This window comes from Cydia pomonella, chromosome 3 (assembly GCF_033807575.1).
Source record: "Cydia pomonella isolate Wapato2018A chromosome 3, ilCydPomo1, whole genome shotgun sequence".
Taxonomy (NCBI): Eukaryota; Metazoa; Arthropoda; class Insecta; order Lepidoptera; family Tortricidae; genus Cydia; species Cydia pomonella.
In genome coordinates, this window is record NC_084705.1 from 6,912,958 (window position 1) to 6,932,860 (window position 19,903).

General features: G+C 39.1%; 4 protein-coding genes across 4 annotated transcripts in view; all 4 read right to left on the minus strand.

Annotated features, from left to right (window-relative positions):
• The window catches only part of LOC133516621 (vitamin K-dependent protein C-like), a 42,469-nt gene that overhangs the window by 13,786 nt on the left and 8,780 nt on the right, over window positions 1-19,903 (minus strand). The window contains exons 2-4 of the mRNA XM_061849635.1: window positions 8,024-8,186; window positions 1,819-2,024; window positions 1,131-1,336 (exon numbers count right to left, since the gene is read on the minus strand). Coding sequence (XP_061705619.1) covers window positions 1,131-1,336; window positions 1,819-2,024; window positions 8,024-8,133 — 522 coding nt within the window. The 5' untranslated portion in view covers window positions 8,134-8,186. The remainder of the gene's footprint in view (window positions 1-1,130; window positions 1,337-1,818; window positions 2,025-8,023; window positions 8,187-19,903) is intronic.
• On the minus strand, window positions 5,684-7,467 carry LOC133515942 (uncharacterized). The gene has a single exon (XM_061848590.1). It carries the CDS (start codon window positions 7,012-7,014, stop codon window positions 5,989-5,991), a length of 1,026 nt encoding a protein of 341 aa, XP_061704574.1. The 5' UTR covers window positions 7,015-7,467; the 3' UTR covers window positions 5,684-5,988.
• On the minus strand, window positions 9,700-14,843 carry LOC133515951 (uncharacterized). The gene is made up of 2 exons (XM_061848601.1): window positions 14,217-14,843; window positions 9,700-9,863 (listed from the first exon to the last, which is right to left on the minus strand). The coding sequence occupies exons 1-2, from the start codon at window positions 14,701-14,703 to the stop codon at window positions 9,820-9,822; spliced, it is 531 nt and encodes a 176-aa protein (XP_061704585.1). The 5' UTR covers window positions 14,704-14,843; the 3' UTR covers window positions 9,700-9,819.
• LOC133515947 (15-hydroxyprostaglandin dehydrogenase [NAD(+)]-like) lies at window positions 17,234-19,634 on the minus strand. Its single transcript, XM_061848598.1, has one exon. The coding sequence runs from the start codon at window positions 18,924-18,926 to the stop codon at window positions 18,177-18,179; it is 750 nt and encodes a 249-aa protein (XP_061704582.1). The 5' UTR covers window positions 18,927-19,634; the 3' UTR covers window positions 17,234-18,176.

Consider the following 19,903-nt stretch of genomic DNA (forward strand, 5'->3'; position numbering starts at 1 on the left):
ACTGGAAGGTGGAAGTCAGACACCCAACGACTATCTGCTTTACGGATGGCTTAAGAGCTCTACGAAACTAGCAGGAGCGGGCATAGTGATCCCTAAACTGGGAGAGAAAGTATCAATATCACTGGGCAGATATGTTAGCGTGTTCCACGCAGAGATATGTGCAATAGCGAACTGTGCACGTATAGTCAAAGAATGTCTGCAGCAAGAGGGCGCTGTCGTAATATACAGAGATAGTCAGGCAGCGCTGAAAGCACTAAAGAAAATATCGGTCACCTCCTCTCTCGTGAGAGAATGTCGAGAGGAGCCTAACTCGATAGGCAAGCAAAGAAGTGTTACGGTGGCATGGGTACCGGGACACCAGGGAGTGACAGGAAAAGAGAAGGCGGACGAGCTGGCGAGGTTAGGGGCAGAGATGGAATATATGAGTCCGGAACCGGCTCTGCCAATGTCAGCGGATGTCACAAAGGGAGTTATAGAGAAGGTAAAAGAAATGGAAGCACAGAGAGAATGGGAGGAAGAGACTGGTTGCAGGCAGTCGAAGATGATGATTAAAGGTACCAATAGGAGAACCAGGTATCTTTTGAAACTAGGTAAGAGCAGTCTGAGACTACTGACGGGTATCATTATTGGTCACAACACTCTCAATAGACATCTTAAGATAATGAAAATCAGTAGAGACTCCTCCTGTCCACACTGTGATCAGGAGGAGACTAGCCTACACTTACTAGCGAATTGAATTATGTATGCGGCACCGCGATATAATACATTCGGTAGAGACACACTGAAAGAAAACGAACTAGAGGATATAGAACTCAAAGATGTCCTTCTGTTCTGCAGGAAAACGTGAAGATTTGAGGAGAATAGTGTGGGAATGCCGCCGGGACAGTAACCTGCAGCTCCAACTTCAGGGAATTGGGCTGAATGAACGCGACAAGTGATCGACAGCCCGCCTGTTTCCGGCCGGGCGTCCCTACACTACATCTACATCTACAGTTACGAACCTGGAGTAACGATATCCAAATACCATCAGGAAGGTCGCTTACCACCAGTGGTATAAGAAATACTAAACGCAATCACTAAACAGAACATGAATATCAATATTTATCGCAGCTTGTATTATAGATACTTACAGTACAAGCATCTTTATGTGCCGTCTTCGGGAACCCGGCGCAGAGCATCGCCTCCTGGATCCTGGAGGCGTTGTACTTAGTGTTCCTGCACTCCTGGTTACTAAGAACAGGTAACTCGGCCTCTAGGAGTGTGCATGACCAGTTTTTGGTCTCGCCAGTTGCGCCCCAGCCAGATACTGTTGCGATTGAGTTTTCGTAGGATCTTCCTGTAAACACGAAATAAAAGCGTTATATGTCCACAATTGTAAACATTGTATCTATCATGGTATATACATTAATTTAATCATAATGATAAGTTCACTGTTAACTGGTCAATAATCTTATCAATATAATAATTTGTTCGGTACTACCTATATATGTTTTTTTTTTTGTTAACTGGCAACAATGAGACCTCGCAAGATCGATTTCTTACTTAACCGCTACATGTACCTGCCTCAATACACTCAATCTATATACAGCCTTCGTAAAATTATTCTCATTCAATTCGTACAGGCGTTTTTTTACTTTGAAACATTTAATGGCTAATACCAATAACCGACTTAAAACTTGTTCTGTACTTATAGCATATGATAGGATCTGGAATTCAGCATTATAAGCTGTGTCTCTTTGTGTCCTGTCAAATAGACACAATCGAACAACTTTGATACATCTATTCCTTTTGGGCTATAATTCTACGAGTCAAATTTACCTTGATACTTCGGCAAGCACACGGGGCGTACAGCGTGGGAGTACGTAACCGGTGAACTGATCTTCAGCAGGGCGATATCATTGCTCAGGTCGGAGAGGGAAAAGTTGTGGGCGACCACTTTAGTGACGTAACGGGTGATAGGTCTCGTACTCTTGTCGCAGCGGTCGTGCTCGCCGAAAGTCACTCGGAACATGAACCACATGAAACTGAAAATAAGATATTTTCTCTTACTTAAAATGAGTGTACCAAGAGCGAATAGTTGGTTCTTATTGGGATTGGGAGTGCTGATTTTGAAACCCGTGCAAGCAAAACGATCCAATGATGGAATCACCAGTAAAACACAATAAGTTGATAATAACCATCTGTGTTCTACATATTTGCATATTTAATGTCAAACATACCTTCGTATGTATAATATACATGTATAGTATGAAATTTAAGCATTTTTTTATAGAAATATATTTTCGTTTTCCACATTGATCCTTTTAAAAATGCGCCGCGGACACGATATAGCGGCAGCGGGTGGGCCCTGTAACAGGAGCAGTAAATTAAACTGTAAGCTGTCTCCTCAAACTGACCAATATTTGTTCTGCTACTTTAAAGTTTATTCTTTTTTTTTTTTCTTTTTATTGGAGAAACAACAGAAGTATGCGACAGGATAATAGGTTACATTGTTAGGTACAAACAATATAGAGATGAACACTTACTTCCTTAAACGCTCTCACTAAAACATACATAAAATAAACGGACTTAACTAAACGGTATGTTAACATACAAGTTTACCAAGTGTTATAGACCAAGCTTATGTATATTATAATTTAGGTACTAAATTCAAATGGAGAAGAAAATAAAATCAGCAAAAAGTCGAAATTAGGTACTGATAACCAATTTGTGCAATATATTATTAAGTACATTGACAGTACCGATACTAGCAATGATGACGACACACTACTGATGAACATTATGTTGGCCGTTGAGAATATTGCGTATTTGATAACGGAATTTGGGCCTAGTGACATTGAATATATCGATGGAAGTAAATTCTTTATTGTAAGTGTTACAAATACGACGTAAGGGGGCTCGCAAACCGGCGTTACTAGAGGTGGTGGGAACCGAGAACAAAGCATTAGAGCGCGAGCTGAATCGAGCTGGGACTCTGAAACATATCCGCTCCAGCAGTTCCATACTGTTAAAATGCCCTTTGCATATTTTATAGAGAGTAATTGCGTCACAGCATTTGCGTCTGGTCTCTAATGAATGCAACTTATAATACTGCAACAGATCAACGTATGGTAGTCGTTTCCCTGTCAAACGTCTGTGTAATGCCCGCAAGAACTTTTTTTGAACCATTTCTATTGCATTTGCATATTTTCTATATAGTGGATTCCAGATTACTGAGCCATATTCCAAATGGGGTCTAACCAGTGATTTATACAGCAAAAGATAACTTGAAGATTTTTTAAAAACCTTTGCTGTCCTCAGAACGAAACCTAGCATTTGATACGCTTTTGAAATGATACGCTCTATGTGCAACTGGAAGTCTATTTTATCATCGAATAGGATTCCTAGATCACGTGAGGTTGACACTTTTTTGATATACTCATTGTTACCTATTTTATATTTCGAGTTGATAACTCTTTTTTTATTTTTTGTAAAGGTCATCTGCAAGCATTTATTACTTGCCAATTGCAGCTTATTTTTAGAACAGTATTCAAAAAAAACGTTCACATCATTTTGCAGTAGATTACTGTCGTCAATAGACTCGACGGTTTTAAATATTTTTAGATCGTCAGCGAACATAAGAAAATGGCTATTCTTAAAACACTGTTTCATATCGTTAATAAACAGTGTATACAGTAGTGGGCCTAATATGGATCCCTGGATTACCCCTGATGTGACTAATTTGCGCTCCGATGCAAAACCATTGACGACAACAATTTGAGACCTATTTGAGAGGTACGAAATAAACCATCGCAGAAGGTTGCCGCGGATACCATTGAACGCGAGCTTTTTAAGAAGAAGCAGATGGTCAACTTTATCGAACGCTTTCCTAAAATCAGTAAATATTACATCTACCTGCTGTCTTTTATCCATAGACTCGAACAATAAGTTAGTGTATGGTAGAAGGTTTGTTATTGTCGACCTGTTTCTCATGAATCCATGTTGCTCCGACAAGATGGAAGTTTCAAGAGCAGCAAACATTTGGTCACGAATAAGCGCCTCAAATATCTTTGGAATACATGACTGCACAGAAATCGGGCGGTAGTTGGTTATTTGGGAGCGCGAACCAGATTTGTGAATTGGGGTGATATGAGATACTTTCCACTTCTCAGGAAAAGTTCCCGAATTCAAACATTTATTAAAGATAATATATAGCGGGATCACTAGAGCGGTGGCAGTGTTTTTAATAAAAAAAGGGCTCACCTTGTCTGGCCCAACTCCCTTATTAACATCAATATTTATAAGTTTCTTTAGAATATCTGTCTTGCGAACGTGTAAGTTAGAAATATTTGGGGCGCTTTCTGGAGTTGGGAGAGCTAATAGGTCATTCAATTGAACATTCTCTTTATGCTCAAAAACTGAATAGAAAAACCTTGAAAAAGTATTGGCAATTTGTTCACCTCCAAAAAATGGCCCGTCTTCGTAGAACATTGTAGCAGGATAGCCCGAGGCATTCTTTTTAAGAGATGACACGTAAGACCAAAAAGATTTTATATTCTGTTTTAAGGATATCTCTGTGTTATGGGTAAAACTATTGAAACATTCTACGAGGAGAGTTTTGCAACGTGAGCGAAGTAAAGCGAATTCACGATAATCAGCTAAAGCCTTATAGGTGTTCCACTTCCGCCATACCTTCATTTTCCTTTTAAGGGCATTTATAAGCGCAGGAGAAAACCACTTGGGATATTTAGAAACTTTGACTCTTTTTAAGGGTACATAGTCGTCAATAATATTCAAAATTAAGCAATAAAAGCGTTCAACGGCCTCGTTCGTTAGGTTGCAATTTAACTAATTCTAATTCCCAGTTAACTTTATTCAACTCAGTAGATATACGCGAGTAATCAGCTTTTCTGAAATTAAACGATGGTAACCAGTTTAAAGGGATAGGCGGAGGTAACTCTAAGTCGATATTGAATTTGACTGCTGGATGATGTCTATCTATGTTTGATAGTACAGTATCCGGTGATGAGACTTCACATTTGTCATCATAGAAAATTAAATCTAAAATTCGGTCGTTAATGTTAAGGAATTTATTATATTGTTTCAGACCTAATAAGTTAGTAGTGTTTAAAACAAGCTTTCCTATCCGACATAGTTCGCCGCCAGAGGGCGCGAGCTCCTGGGTTGCCGAATTGAGCTCCCAATTGATAGAAGGTAGGTTGAAATCACCCATCAAACAAATATTTGTCTCTTGGAAATGATTATTAATTTTTTCTAATTTGTTGCAATAGGACTGAAAAACGCTGAAGGTTGATTTTGGAGGAAGATAGACGCCACTTATTATAAGCATACGCTAGTTAATGGTAAGGACAACAAAAACATCTTCGACGTTAGTTGACTCCCACTCAGTTTTGCGGGTCGCGAGGAGGCTAGACTTTACAGCAACAAGAACCCCTCCGCCGCCTTTTTTCGCAGTTCCCACCAGGTCTCTATCACGCCGGAATACATTGTACTTATTATCGAATAACTCGGCACTATTTACTCCAGAATTAAACCATGTTTCAGTCAACACTATGACGTCATAATCGCATTGCAAAATATTAAGACGAACATCAATTAATTTAGACTTAAGGCCACCACAATTTTGATAATAAAATGATATATTTTTATTTGATAAAATCACGGGCAGAATAAAATGAAATAATTCAGCAAAATGTTATATTTGTTGTGAAGATTATTATGACAATAAAATGTGTTTCTAGCATTTAGGTGAGAGTGTGATATTTTCAAAACAACAGTTAAATGTGGGGCCCTTGCAAACGCAAATATTTTAGTAGACTTTATCGTGCAGAATGTTAACCTAACTTTTATTGGTGTCAATATCATAGTAGCATCTAAAGCAATGATAGCAAAATATAATCGTATATAATAATAATACAGCATGCAAACCCTAACTAAGACATGAAGTAGTTCTAGTAATAGTTCAACAATACAATATACACAAAACCTTCATAACTTGATCAAATCGCTTTCCTTCCGTATACGTATTATAGCTGATGAATCGTCTCTTCTAACAAGAATAGCGGCGTTTTTTATCCAGACAAATTTATAGTTCTTTTCGGCTACGGCCTTACGTGTTTTAGAGTATAAAATTTTATTTTTCAGCGTCAGGTGCTCATTAATGAAAATAGGTCTTGATTCCGCTTTTTGTTGGTCAGCGGACCCACTGCTAGGGGTCGCCGCGGCTTCAAGCAGCTGGCCGACGGTGACACCGCGGCGAGCGCGCGCGGCTGCTATCACGTCGTCGCGGAGTCGGCGAGAACATAGCTCTACGATTATATTTTTCGGACGATCACTTTGGATATTAGGAGCCACTCTGTGCACTGCTTTTATGGATTCGACCGTTAAAGGGACGTTCAATACCTTACCCAGGGCAAGAGTCACATGGATTAGGTTTTCAGAAGGTTTAGCAGGTAAATTTTGTATCTCAATGTTACACTGCCTGGCTTTTTGCTCTTGCTCGTCGAGGTTTTGCTGGATCACATTTAACTGACTACGGAGGGCCGTATTTTCTTCTGTAACGGCAGCAACTTCGGCTCGAACGTTCGTAACGGTCTCTTCTAGCTCTTGAAATTTACTGGCCCAACCATTGATGCTGGCACTCAGTTGGTCTAATCTTCCGTTGACGCTAGTCTTAAGGCCCTCCATATCCATTGACAACTGCTGAAACTGGCTGTTCATACTCTTTAATAAAATATCGGTGTCAATGCTGACTATTGATGGCAAGTTCGCAACGTTATCATCTGACCTTCCATTAATGATCAGCGGTGACTTAGGCTCGGTGGTCGTTGGTGTGGTCGGTTTCTTTGGTTGCTTACAAGAGGGACATTTCCACTTTTTTAGGTTCATCGAAAGGATTTTTTTGAACTCCACCTCTGAGAGCCCAACACAGAAGTAGTGTAGCGTATGTTGACATGCACTACATTTTAGCATTTCATTTGATGCTAGATCGAGGCTGCAGTTATTGCACTTCATTTTACTTGACTTAATAAATTTTCACAATAAAATCAATATTAGGCCGTAAAGGGAATATCGACGTTCAGGTGGATTATTATAAGGTACAATATCAAATGTGTTTATAAATCAGCACACTTATCGATCTTGGAGTGCTGCGTCAACCTAAAAGACTTAAGCGCCGTGCACGCACAAACAATTCCTGCGTTTTGTCACTGGAGTCAGATCGCAGCTTATTTCAAGATAACTGACGGTATCTCTGTAGTTAGGTTGGATTTAACTGTTATTTAATTTAGTTAATTTATACACTTGTCGTATGTTTTAGTCACAACACGTCATAACACTTGTGAAACTTGATAGTTCAGGTCACTTTTTCGAACACAGACACTACTTTGACACTCGTAAATACTTTGTTTACTAATTAATTACAAAGAGCGCTTGGTCGATGTGCTGACTCGGAACGTCCGCCATGATGAAGTTAAGACGCAATGCTGTTTCTAAGACGCAATGTATTGCGAATTTCGTTGTGTTTAACGCGTGACAAGCAAAGTCAATTACAATGATGTTAGCGTATATTGAAGATAATAATTAATTTGTATGAAAAATAAGAAATCTTAAGATTTCATAATTTTTGAAAATTGTAAACAAAAGTTTTTTCGTTTGAATTTGAATGTACTCCATTATTTGCTCGTGTTAAAGGGCCCACCGGGTATTTTAACTTTTTTATAAGCTTTCATTTATAAGTACTTTCACCTGTCCCGTTGCCTGTATGTCTGTAATCAAATCTTGCTAGCAAAATTAGACCCACTTCCCATTATGCGATTGAGTGGAAATGTAAATACATAATTATTTAATGCTTTATTATGGTACCATCGAGCTGATCTAATAGTGGTGATAAAACAACGCAAGCTCATTGTGTTTAGGTTTGTTAGAATTGTCGCAATGAGTAATAATTGACTGTTTGAAGACAAGTAGATAGAGTCAGCGAGAAACGCTTGTTTTAAAAATGAAATTTCTCTTCCACACTGACCCTTTCAAACAATGCGCAGCGGACACGACGTATTTGTCATTGATGAGGGAAGCTCCGCAGCCGAAGGAGTTGTGGTAGATGAGCCGCGCCAGCCACGGGAAGGCGTTCATGCTGGCCGCGGAGCCGCCCACGATGCGAGGCTCCTCATTACGTTCGCCGCAGCCTGAAATATATTATCACAAATATAAGCTTATGACGAAAGCAAACACGTGATGTCATGGTCCTATTTCCACCGTATATTATAAATTTTATCGGAGTTTTTATCGCAAGGACATAAACGTTAACGAGTTTACAGACGATCCTTTAATTTTGTCTTTGAATATATAAATATTATAAATAAGAATAAGGACCATTTTTGTATTGATTAAAATTATTATTTTATGATTTTCGGGGGCCTTGTGGATATACTTCGAACCATAGGGATCTGTTGTGTTAACCCCCTTAGGAAAGATTATATTACGAAATATCTAATAAAAGATATGGATACTAAAAGAGGTAAAAATAATATGAACAAACACTTAAATCGACCGGGATATAAACCGTGATTACCTTTTATATTGTTTTTATTGAGCTCCCTATATTTCGACGATTTAAGTGTAGTGAAACTAACCGTGAATCATTAAAAACTGTTAATATGAATAAAAATTATAAATAAAATGGTCATTCATTATTCTTATTTGTGATATTTATGCCCTGAAAGACAAAATTAAAGGGTCGTTTACAAACTCCTTAACATTCTTGTCCATGATTATAAAATTAAAACCACTAATTAAATAAATGAATGACTATGAGTATACTCGTATAGAGTTGAATTTTATTGCTAATGTGAATTTTATTGATAATGCCATAGCTCGCTAACGCCTTACCGTGCGATAAAAACTCCGATGCTCACATAATCTTCAATTCTTCATCGTCATTTTGCAATGTATGAATATTCAGTATTCATTTATTTCTTGCTTCCATGGTACATTTTTAGGTAGTAGTTACACATTTCTTACGGTATCACATGGACCCTGAATAGGGTGTAGCAAATACAAAACAATTTAAGCAACTTACAAAGTTATTTAACATAATATAGTGGATTTTAAAAACTTATAACTAACATAACCTATACATGTATCACAAGCTCATTGCTAATAACAACATTCATTATATATGTAGCAATTATTATGTAGTATTCCCTGAGATCCGTTCGGATACCTTATCCCAAGATTTGGCACAGGCGCTAGTTTTTTAGAACGCGACTTCCCACCCAAAGCGGAAACTAACCTTATTTAGAATAGCCCGGTTTTCTTACGATGTTTTCAATTTAAACATACCCACATAAGTTCCAAGAAAATCATTAGTACCGGAAACTTCTATACAACTACTATGGCTATTTGGTTACTTAAGTTGGGGCACCGACCGTACCTACGAGCCGGGGTCCGAAATGTTCGAATCCGCAACCTTCGGTTTAAACCGTCTAGACGACGTAAGCATTACCAAACCATAATACCTCAAGCAAGGGCTTAACAGTCAGGGGTTTTCGCGTGACCACATTCTAATCGGATTCCCAATGGCCTTAACAACTTAAAATTAATATTATACTCTTATTACATGTCAGTTAAGGTCATTGGGATACAAATGTTAAAAATAGTTGATGACTAAAGTTATTTGGTGTTTATTTTTGTGACAATGTCATAACCAGTAACATAAATCACTTTCACTTTCACTCTTTTGTCTATGGCTACCGCGCAGTTAAGCACAATTCTGCCAAAAACGAGTATCGAGCTTCACACGGCTGACATGAGGGAAGATCATAAGAAGTCCAACATAAGGATATCGGTAATTTGTGTAATACCTGGAACAAATTACAACGAACACAATTTAACATAAACCACCACCAATTTTGAACCATTTGATCGAAAAATGAGACATTTAAAGCACATGGAGCATTAATAATAATAAACATAAAGTGTGCATATGTATTTATAGTTTTATGTTGTTATTAGTCATGAATTTGCTTACGGCGCACATAATTTTTTTGCTATCAGTTAGATATAAAAGTGAGGCCATATTAGCGGGTAACGGTACGTTAAGTCTTGGCAGACATGAATACAGGGGGTTTGTTATTAATCGGACAATTAAAGAAAATATGATCGATATTGCCTACTTCGTTTCCACAATCGCACATGGGAGAATCTTTCTTTTTAAAAATATATAATTGCTCAGATGAGCAGACGCGGCCCAATCTAAGTCTAATGATGATACTGGTGTGCCTTTTAGAGAGTGATCTATTTTTGAAAAACCATGGACGAGATGGAATGGTTGACTGAATTTCTGAATAGAAACATTTCTTTGCTCGGGACCAGCGGACAGACCATTTTTTCCTCATGAAATTAAAAGGAAGGCTCAGAGCATCTGGTTGGAATATTTTATAAAAAGAGTCATCGCAATCAAGAATAGCCTCTTTGGCCGCTTTGTCCGCCCTCTCATTACCTACTATGCCAGAGTGGCTAGGGATCCAAACAAAAACAACCTCCAACCCCGCTGAATGGCATTTGTACGACAAGTGTTTTAGTTGGCAGGTAAGGTATTTGCATGCAAAATTCTTAAAAGGGCGCAAAGAAATGGATTGAAGTGCGCTGAGACAGTCTGAGAAAATAACTGATTTGGAGAGTTTATGGGTATAAATATATTCTAGAGCTTTTAAGAGGGCCAAGCATTCACCAGAAAATACAGACGCTTCGGGGGGAAGTTTGAATTTAGCCATGATATGTGAGTTAGCAAGGAGAAAGGCCGCTCCCACGCATCCTTGATCCGTTAATTTGGACGCATCAGTAAAAAAGAGCCGGTAAGAGGGGAAGTGATTGATAACAAATTTAGAGAAAATTGAGTTAGCCAACGGAGATCCCTTATCGATACCAATATTAGTTATTACCTTGGAAGAATGTGTGAGGGCCTCGAAAGGAACGGAATAAATAGGAAGAGAAGAAGATTTCATAATAGGGGGCCTGAGAGCGGCTAGTCTCTCCAGGCTGTTGACTAATCTAGGTTTTTCTTTATTGCGCCAGTAAGCTTTACTGGACGAGTATAATTGAAGAAGTCGAATTTTTGGAAGTAATGGGTGGGACGATAGGGCAGAGATTCCAAATAAAAAGCGATCAGCAAGTAGTTGCCGTCTCAGATCTAGTGGCGGGTCTACTTGAACGGCTCTGTTTGGGGACGGTCTCATGGCCCCGGTGACTATTCTAAGAGCCCTCACTTGGATGCGTTCTAATACGGTAAGCGCTGCCTTATTACATGGTTCAAAGATAAAAGTGCCGAAGTCTAAAAGGCTACGAATAAAAGCGTATGGATGGGCTCCCCACCAAGAGCCCGAGAGAGCCTTTAGGATATTTAAATTCCTTTCGCATTTTTTAGCGATGTATAAGAGATGAGAGGATCCCACGAATCGACGATCAAAGAATACCCCAAGAAATTTTACGGAATCTACAATGGGAATGGGTTCCTCGTTAAAAACTATACGGCATGGTGGAGCAGTAAGACTTCTAGAAAACACAATGGCCGAGCTTTTAGCAGAAGATAGGGAGAGACCATGAACGTTTAACCACGACCCTAATGATGTTAAGGCTCCGTTGACCATATCCGCAGCCCGGAGTGGGCTTTTGTCAGTGCAGTAGATTGCCACATCGTCCGCATATTGTAGCGTTCTGCAAGCCCAATTTACAGACTTATCCAAGTCAAAAGAATAAATATTAAAAAGAATTGGACTCAGGACTGATCCCTGAGGGAGGCCCCTCCAAATGTGCCGGATGGCCCGCACTTCGCCCTGCCATCTCACGCGAATGGTTCTGAACATCAGCAAATTAGAGATGAAGTTAACTACCTTACTAGAGATACTCAGTTGTGACATTTTGTCTCTGAGCACTGAAAGGAGAACGTTATCATATGCGGCCGAAATGTCCAGAAAAACTGCAACCATTGACTCTCCCCTAGAGAATGCCAAGCGTATGTCGGTGGAAAGGATGCTATGACTGTCAGTGATGCTTTTCCCTTTCCGGAATCCAAATTGGAAACGCGGAAGGATACCTCGACTTTCCAAAAACCAATCCAAACGATTTTTTAGCAGGTGTTCCATAACTTTACAGAGAGTAGACGAAAGGGCTATAGGTCGGTATGATGCTCCAAGGTTGGAGTCCTTACCTGGTTTTGGAATTGGGATCACAAATTGTTCCTTCCAAGAATCTGGAACCAGACCGGAGCTATAGAAAGTGTTAATAAGATCCAGGTAATAGGAGAGAGCCGCCGGACTGGATCTGATTAAAAAGGAATAAACAATACCATCCGGGCCGGGAGAAGAATCTGAAAGAGAGTCCATGACAAGACGCAATTCGGAAATAAGGAAAGGAGAAGAAAGAAAGTCGTTATTTTCAGGGTGATTAGTAAGGTAAGACGGAAGTTCGGACAGATTAGGCACATAAGGAGGAGCCAATCTGTCCGAAAATTCCTCCATCCAAGAAGGTGAATTAGAAGAAGATGAGGGCGGAGACGTCGAGGAGCAGGCATTTCGAAAAGTTTTAATATTTCGCCATACAACAGAAGGATGAGTTGAAGGGGAAATTGACTCACAGAATTTTGTCCATCCATCCCGTTTTTTAGAAAGTAGTGTTTTTTTAGTTTTAGCCTGTACCTTTTTCAAATTTAAGTAGTTCTCCATGGTCATTTCAGAAGAAAACGCCCTTTCGGCCGCTTTCCTATCCTTCACGAGGGAGGTACAGTCGGAATCCCACCAGGGTAGAGAAGGTCGACGGTTAGCAGAAATGTTTTTAAGGGGAATGGCCAGTTCTGCTGATTCCAATAGAGTCCGGCAAAATATATTGTAACATTGGAGGCAGTTGGACTGCGAGACAGATGGTAGAGATTTAATTTTATCTTCTGTGGTAAGAGAGAAAAGGGGCCAGTCTGCTTTGGTTAACTTAAACTTTTGGAGAGGAGTGGGAGCCGAACGGGGTTTAAAGCCAGAAGAGTAAGAAAGAATTATAGGCAAGTGGTCACTGCCAAAATTGTAAGGCAGGGTGCTCCAAGAAAGAAGAGAAGACAAAGAAGGAGAGCAAATGGAAATGTCAACTGCTGAGGGATTCTGTGATGGAGCAGTACGACGGGTGGGGCGACCATCGTTCAACACACACAAATTAAGAGAATCCATTATCTCAAGCATTTTACGACCTGAAGCATTGTTTTGGTGAGAACCCCATAGTGTATGGTGGCAATTGAAATCACCTAGAATAAGATAAGGGCCGGGGACATTCTCTAAAACGGACCAGAAGTCCTTGATAATTCTGGAAGAGGGGTGAGGAATATATGCAGAGATTACTGTATAGCCTAAAATTTTACTAGCTACAATATAAAACGAAGGGTGAGAAGGAGAATTTATCACAGAATAGTCTATATCCTTTCTAATCAAAAGGGCGCAGCCATCGTGACCTTTTGGATTGTCTTGTCTTAGACAGATATAGTTAGGACAATTGAAAATAGAATCAGGTTTTAGCCAGGTTTCAGAAATAGCTAAACAGATAGGGTTGTATTTCTGAATGACATACAGGAGATCAGCCTTATTGCGACTGATGCTCCTGATGTTCCATTGAATGAAGTTGAGAGCCATATTCATAAGGCCCAAGAAGAGGGCCACCAGAAAGGAAGGGAGATAGATTCCTTAGATTGTTGGCAACGTTGGACGGTAGATTGACAGCATTTTGCTGAAGAGTTGATACTAGGGATGAGATAACCGAATTAATCATGGGCAAAAGATGAAGGAGAGAAATCATCTGAGTGTGCGCTGGAGTGACTGAAGGAGAACTAGGGGGACGGGTTGCGGTGTTCCTAAACATTACGCCGTTGGCAGGTTGGGGGGCGTTGTAATCTGAGATTAGGGCCTTATGGGCTATTTGGTCATACCCGTGGGGGTTAGAAGGGGCAGGGGTTTTTCTTTGAGTGTACGTAGTTTTTTTATAAGAGACTGTCTGAGCTGCTTCATTATAAGGCTTGCGGGCCCTAGGTACCTTTTTTTCGGCCTCCTGGTATGAAATGCTTTCGTCGCCCATAATCCTCTTGATATGTTGCTGCCTTGTGTATTCCGTGCAGGCTTTGTCTGTGGCCTTGTGTTCACCAGAACAGTTAAGACAGGTAGGAGGAGTAGCTGAACATTCGTTACCTTCGTGTGGTTGAGCGCATTTAAAACAGCGAGGGCGGGAACGGCATTGGGCCCGTACGTGGCCAAATCGGCAGCATTTGTAGCACTGGACAGTTGGGTAATAATATGGGACCACCTCTAACGCGCAATTAAAAAGGAATACCTTGTCAGGAAGGATTTGGCCGTCAAACGTCAACACCACCGTCTCTGACGGGGCCCATTGGGTAGTGTTGTCAGCTTGGTTCCTTTTCTTGAAATTTAATCGTCTCGCCTTCACAACCTTACCGCAGCCATATGGAGTCCTTATTAAATTTGGGAGATCGTCATTTGAAAAATCTGTTGGGATATTTCTGGCAATTCCAGTCTTCGTTATGTGGTAGGAGGGAATAAACTTTTTACAGCTTTTGGTGGCCAGAGAGCTGGAGAGAAATTGATTAGCACCAGCAGCAGACCTGAATTCAATACTAAGCCTATTTCGACCTATCTTTTTTATACCACCATCCTTCATATTAGTCACGCCATTTGTGTACAGCAGTTGGCCAAATTTAACCGGATGCAAGTAAGCTCCGGAGTCGGCCTCCGTAGCTTCGCGGGCCACATGTACAATGAAAGGACCTTTATCAGAGTCTAGATACGCATTTCGTGTTTGAAACTGGGAGGGGGGGGGGTAAGGGCAGTATCTTGGGAGTTTGGTTGAGAGGGTGGACTTTCATTATTCTCCACACCTGTGTTCTGGGCTCCTTGTGTCAGGGTTGATGACTGTTTAGCAGGGGGGGCTGGATTAGACAGCTGGGAGGATGCGTTTATCTGATGCGGGGTGCCATGAGCAGGTGTCATATTAGCCAGTAAATAATGCTCTGTACGGGGGATTTTAGAAACATCGTCCTGGTTGTTCAAATTAGAGCCTCCAGAAATAACTGCAGCAATTTCTCTTTTTTTGGAAATTTTGTTAATTTTGAGGGTATTGCTCGGGGTAGTTAATGACAAGTTTGAATTAGTAGGGGCATTTGGAGCGAAAATTTGATCCAGGGAAACCGCAGCCGGAGTTTCCTCAATTTCCATGTGGTAAGCTGGTGAAGGTGGGTTTTCAATGAATCCAGGGATCCCTGGATCAAATTGGTCGGACTCCATTTTGCAGAGCCTAGGAGAAGGGGGCACCTGACTCACATGCGAGTAGTTGCCACCTCCTCCTTTTAACGTAAATACTTACAATACAATCACAAAACGGACAGTACACAACACAGATGGACAAAAACACACACAAATAGGTATTACACTCCGAAACAACAACTTTTTTCTCAAAAAGGCAAACCAAGCAATTCCGCGCACGTGCACCACTTAAACGCCCTTAGCAGAATCCCCCCCGGTGAACATAAATGATAACCTTCAAAATAGGGGTGACTTTTGGAAAAAATGAGAGATCTTTGATGAGTAGTTTTCAAATGGCGACAAAATTAGCATTATTCTCCATTTGCTCGAACTGTTCATATGTAAGTTATTATTCAAACTCGACGCTGACAGATGTCATCTCAATACAATATTGCGATATTTGGCGTTTTTGAGTTATAACTTATATGAAAATGACACCTGTCACTCTACCCATCGAGTTTGAAAAAATACTATAGGTTAAGATATATGGATTTTAGTTTACTGCGTACTATCAAAAAATCCTGCACAAAACAATATTATGCCTTAAAACTGAAATATAAGTCACCCCTGCATTTCAAAGCCACCCCGCTTTCGGCCATAAATAATTTCGAACAGTTTAAAGTACTTTTACCTAACTGGCGAACAAGAGAACAAGAATGTAGTCTTTATCTACAAATCAAGCGTCTGTAATTGAAACAGTGATATTTGGTGAAACAGAATTGCTAATTTAGATTTGGCGATTGATGAGCAACTAACAACTTACGCTCATAAAAGTGCTTGAGTTATTTCTTTGCAAAGATGTGACTTTTTTAAAATATTTAAAATACAAATACAAAATGCAAAATACCTGTTTTATTTTTAAATATCTTTTGAAGAAAACTATTTTGTATTTTATTTGAAATAGTTTTTGGGACCTATTTTCTATTTTCCAAATACAAAATACTTTTAAGTAGGTAAAGTAGGTACGAGTTTCTATCTCTTCTGACGTTACAATCCTCGCAACTATCTCATTCTTTTAAAATGGAACTTGTGAATCTGTTTAGTAACGCCGCACATGACCAGAAGCTTAGCGAGTGGTTAAAAATGTGGAATAATGAGCGTTACGAGGGTTACCCGGCACGAGAGGTGAACAAATTATTCTGTCCTGGTTAAACACAAGCAAGACGTTTTCATTTTCACCAACCAACGACAGGCATACATTAGCCGTAAAACATTACAAATTTAAATAAATGCTTTAAATTTTTTCCATTAAAACCATCACATAAAAGTCCATTCAACTGGTTAACATGAGGAAACAACACAACATTTGCAGTCTAAAGTACTATTTGACACACTGTTTTTAAAGAATAAAGAGAGCCTTTACAACTTGGAAATTCCGAGTAAATACTTTTTGATTCAGACTATTGAGGTATTCACTATTCAAGAGTACTTTTTATCGTAAAGTATTTGTATTTTATAAATGCTTCATTCATCTCAGATTTTTTGTAAAGTCGGTTTTTATGTTAAAGATTAAGAAGCTTACAATAATGGTCTACTATCAAATCTGGCCCATTGCAATGAGACAATTTTGACTTTTTATTGGTTTATACCTATGCACTACCTAGATTCATCTAAGTAGCATTAAAAATGTGTTATGTTTGGAAAATAGTGATGACGATAGTACCCATATATTATAAATTAATTTTATTAGTCACTAGAAAGAAGATTTCAATTGATTCAGAGCAGATCGGTGCAGTGTGAGTCGCGGGGACTTGGCCGCCATTAATAATAACTGTGTCGTCATAGAGTTTATTCAAGGATAAAGGCGTAGGTAACGTGTATGATAGGCCGAAGGATTTTACAAAATACCTAATTAAAAGGTAGGTAACAACCAAAAATGAATACAGCGATTTTTGCTTGCCCATGTATATTTATTTCTGATTATAAGATCCCTAGTGGTTACTTCTTCAACGATGACTGAATATAAATAATAATAAAAATCCCTAAGAACGTAATCTAGACATGCGGTAGTTCAAAGAAAAAGGAACTGGCGACGCAGCAACCGTGTGTAATATTACACGAACCATTTCGAGCTACTTTTGACCCCTCACAACTTGAAACCTATTTAACCTACACACATGAAATTTGCCACATTTATTCATATCCCTTAGTTTGTCTAAAATACAAAATTTCATATACATAGCTTAAACAGTTATTGATAAATTAACGTGTAAAAACCGGCATTTTTGTGACTGATTGATCTATAAGATCAAAAACTTAACCCACTTCCAGATGACCTAGAAACTTGAAATTTGGCACCAAGGTAGGCTATTAGGTGTATATAGGGGAAAAAATCTGAAAACAGAAAATTATTGAAAATTCCATTGAAAAAAAACATATATTGATATAGATAAAAAACCTAACCCACTTCCAGATGACATTTCCCATTTATGATTTTGTTGGGTTTCTATTAACGCATAGAATGTCCACAAACTCCATAAAAATGAGAAAAAACTAAACCATATAAGAATAAAGTAAACATACTAACGTTTGCCCAAGACTTCGTCCGAATAAAATTAGTTCTTTCACGTCCCACGTCCATTTAAACCCCCATCTTTACGTTCCCTCAAATTATAATTTCTGCAATACGAGTATCATACTTATGTATTTTCCCGAGACAAACAATTTCCATAAAAAACTCACCTAAATTGGTGAAGCGGTTTAAACATAACAGAAGTATCAGACAAACATATAAAGTTTCTCATTTAAAATATTATAGTAGGGATAGTATTACTAATATTACTAAGTATATAACAACAAATCCATAATATATAAACATCGAAAATCAACTTTTTACACTTCAGAAATAGGTTCTCTGCCTTGTATTAACCACGCTGTTCCACTATCAGCCTTCTGAAACACGTCTGCAGCCCCCTGTCCCACCCTGTTAGCATCCTGCCACGGCATCCCATCGAACATTGCTACGAAGTCCTCTTGATTCTCCTCAGTTTCCCAAGTTTTATAATCAGTGACAAGATTCGTAGACGTAATTCCTGGACAGATGGCAAAGATTCTCACGCCTGTTTTATTGAAATTATACACATGCCCTTTACTTTTCGTAAAACCTAGGACGCCAAATTTAGAAGCTTTATACGCAGTTAAATATGGATCCACCATAAAACCGTATATTGACGACATGTTGATTATAGTGCCGCCTTTTCCACCACGGTCAATTCTCATAATTTCCAAGTATTTCAATGACCACTCTATGACCGCGGTTAGGTTTATTTCGATCACCTTCCTCGGGTTCCTTTCGTTTACAATACCAGCACTGTTCACCAATACGTCTACCGTTTTGTACGTGTCTAAAATTACCTTCGTAACTTTGTCTAAGTCTTTAGTCACGTCACATTGAATGTACTTAGCCTTGTTTCCGTGCTTGGCGTTTAAACTTGTGGTAGCCTGGTCCGCCTGCTGAGTGTTGAGGTCGAGAAGGATGACGCGGTGGGCGCCGTGCTGAAGGAACGCGTCGGCGATCGCGAATCCGATGCCGCTCGCGCCGCCGGTCACTACTACGGTAGTTCCTTGTATATCTTTCGACATTGCCACGTCTTTATATAACGAAACCTAGAAAAATACTGACACAACTCGCTTAACATCAATATCTTTATAACTACTAATAATCCTAAAATGAGTATACTATGTTTGATTGTTTTTTTAGGGTTCCGTAGCCAAATGGCAAAAAACGGAACCCTTATAGATTCGTCATGTCCGTCTGTCTGTCCGATTATGTCACAGCCACTTTTTCTGAAACTATAAGAGCTATACTATTCAAACTTGGTATGTAGATGTATTTTATGTACCGCATTAACATTTTTACACTAAAATAGAAAAAAACAATAAATTTTGGGGGTTCCCCATACTTAGAACTGAAACTCAAAAAATCTTTTTTCATCAAACCCATACGTGTGGGGTATCTATTATGGATAGGTCTTTAATAGTACATTACGATACAAGTGCGAAAAATAGGAAATTCGAAACGAGTGGCGATAAATTAAAACACGACCGAAGGGAGAGTTTTAAATCGACACGAGTTGCGAATTACCTATTCGCACATGTATCGTACAACGTTTTACAGTACATATGGCCCTTTAAATATTCGACACAGTAACGTAATATGCTACTTCTCGCACTAGTGCTATAAAGTAGCCCCATATGTACTGTAAAAATAATATTGAGGTTTCTAATATCATTTTTTTCTAAACTGAATAGTTTGCGCGAGAGACACTTCCAAAGTGGTAAACTGTGTCCCCCCCCCCCCCCCCTGTACCTTCTAAAATAACAGAATGAAAAATCTAAAAAAAATATATGAGATACATTGCCGCATGGCAAGTTTGCATAAACTTCCACCGAAAATTGGTTTGAACGAGATCTAGTAAGTAGTTTTTTTAATACGTCATAAAATTAAAAAAAAAAATTTTTCATCAAACCTATACGTGTGGGGTATCTATGGATAGGTCTTCAAAAATGATATTTAGGTTTCTAATATCATTGTTAGGGTTCCGTAGCCAAATGGCAAA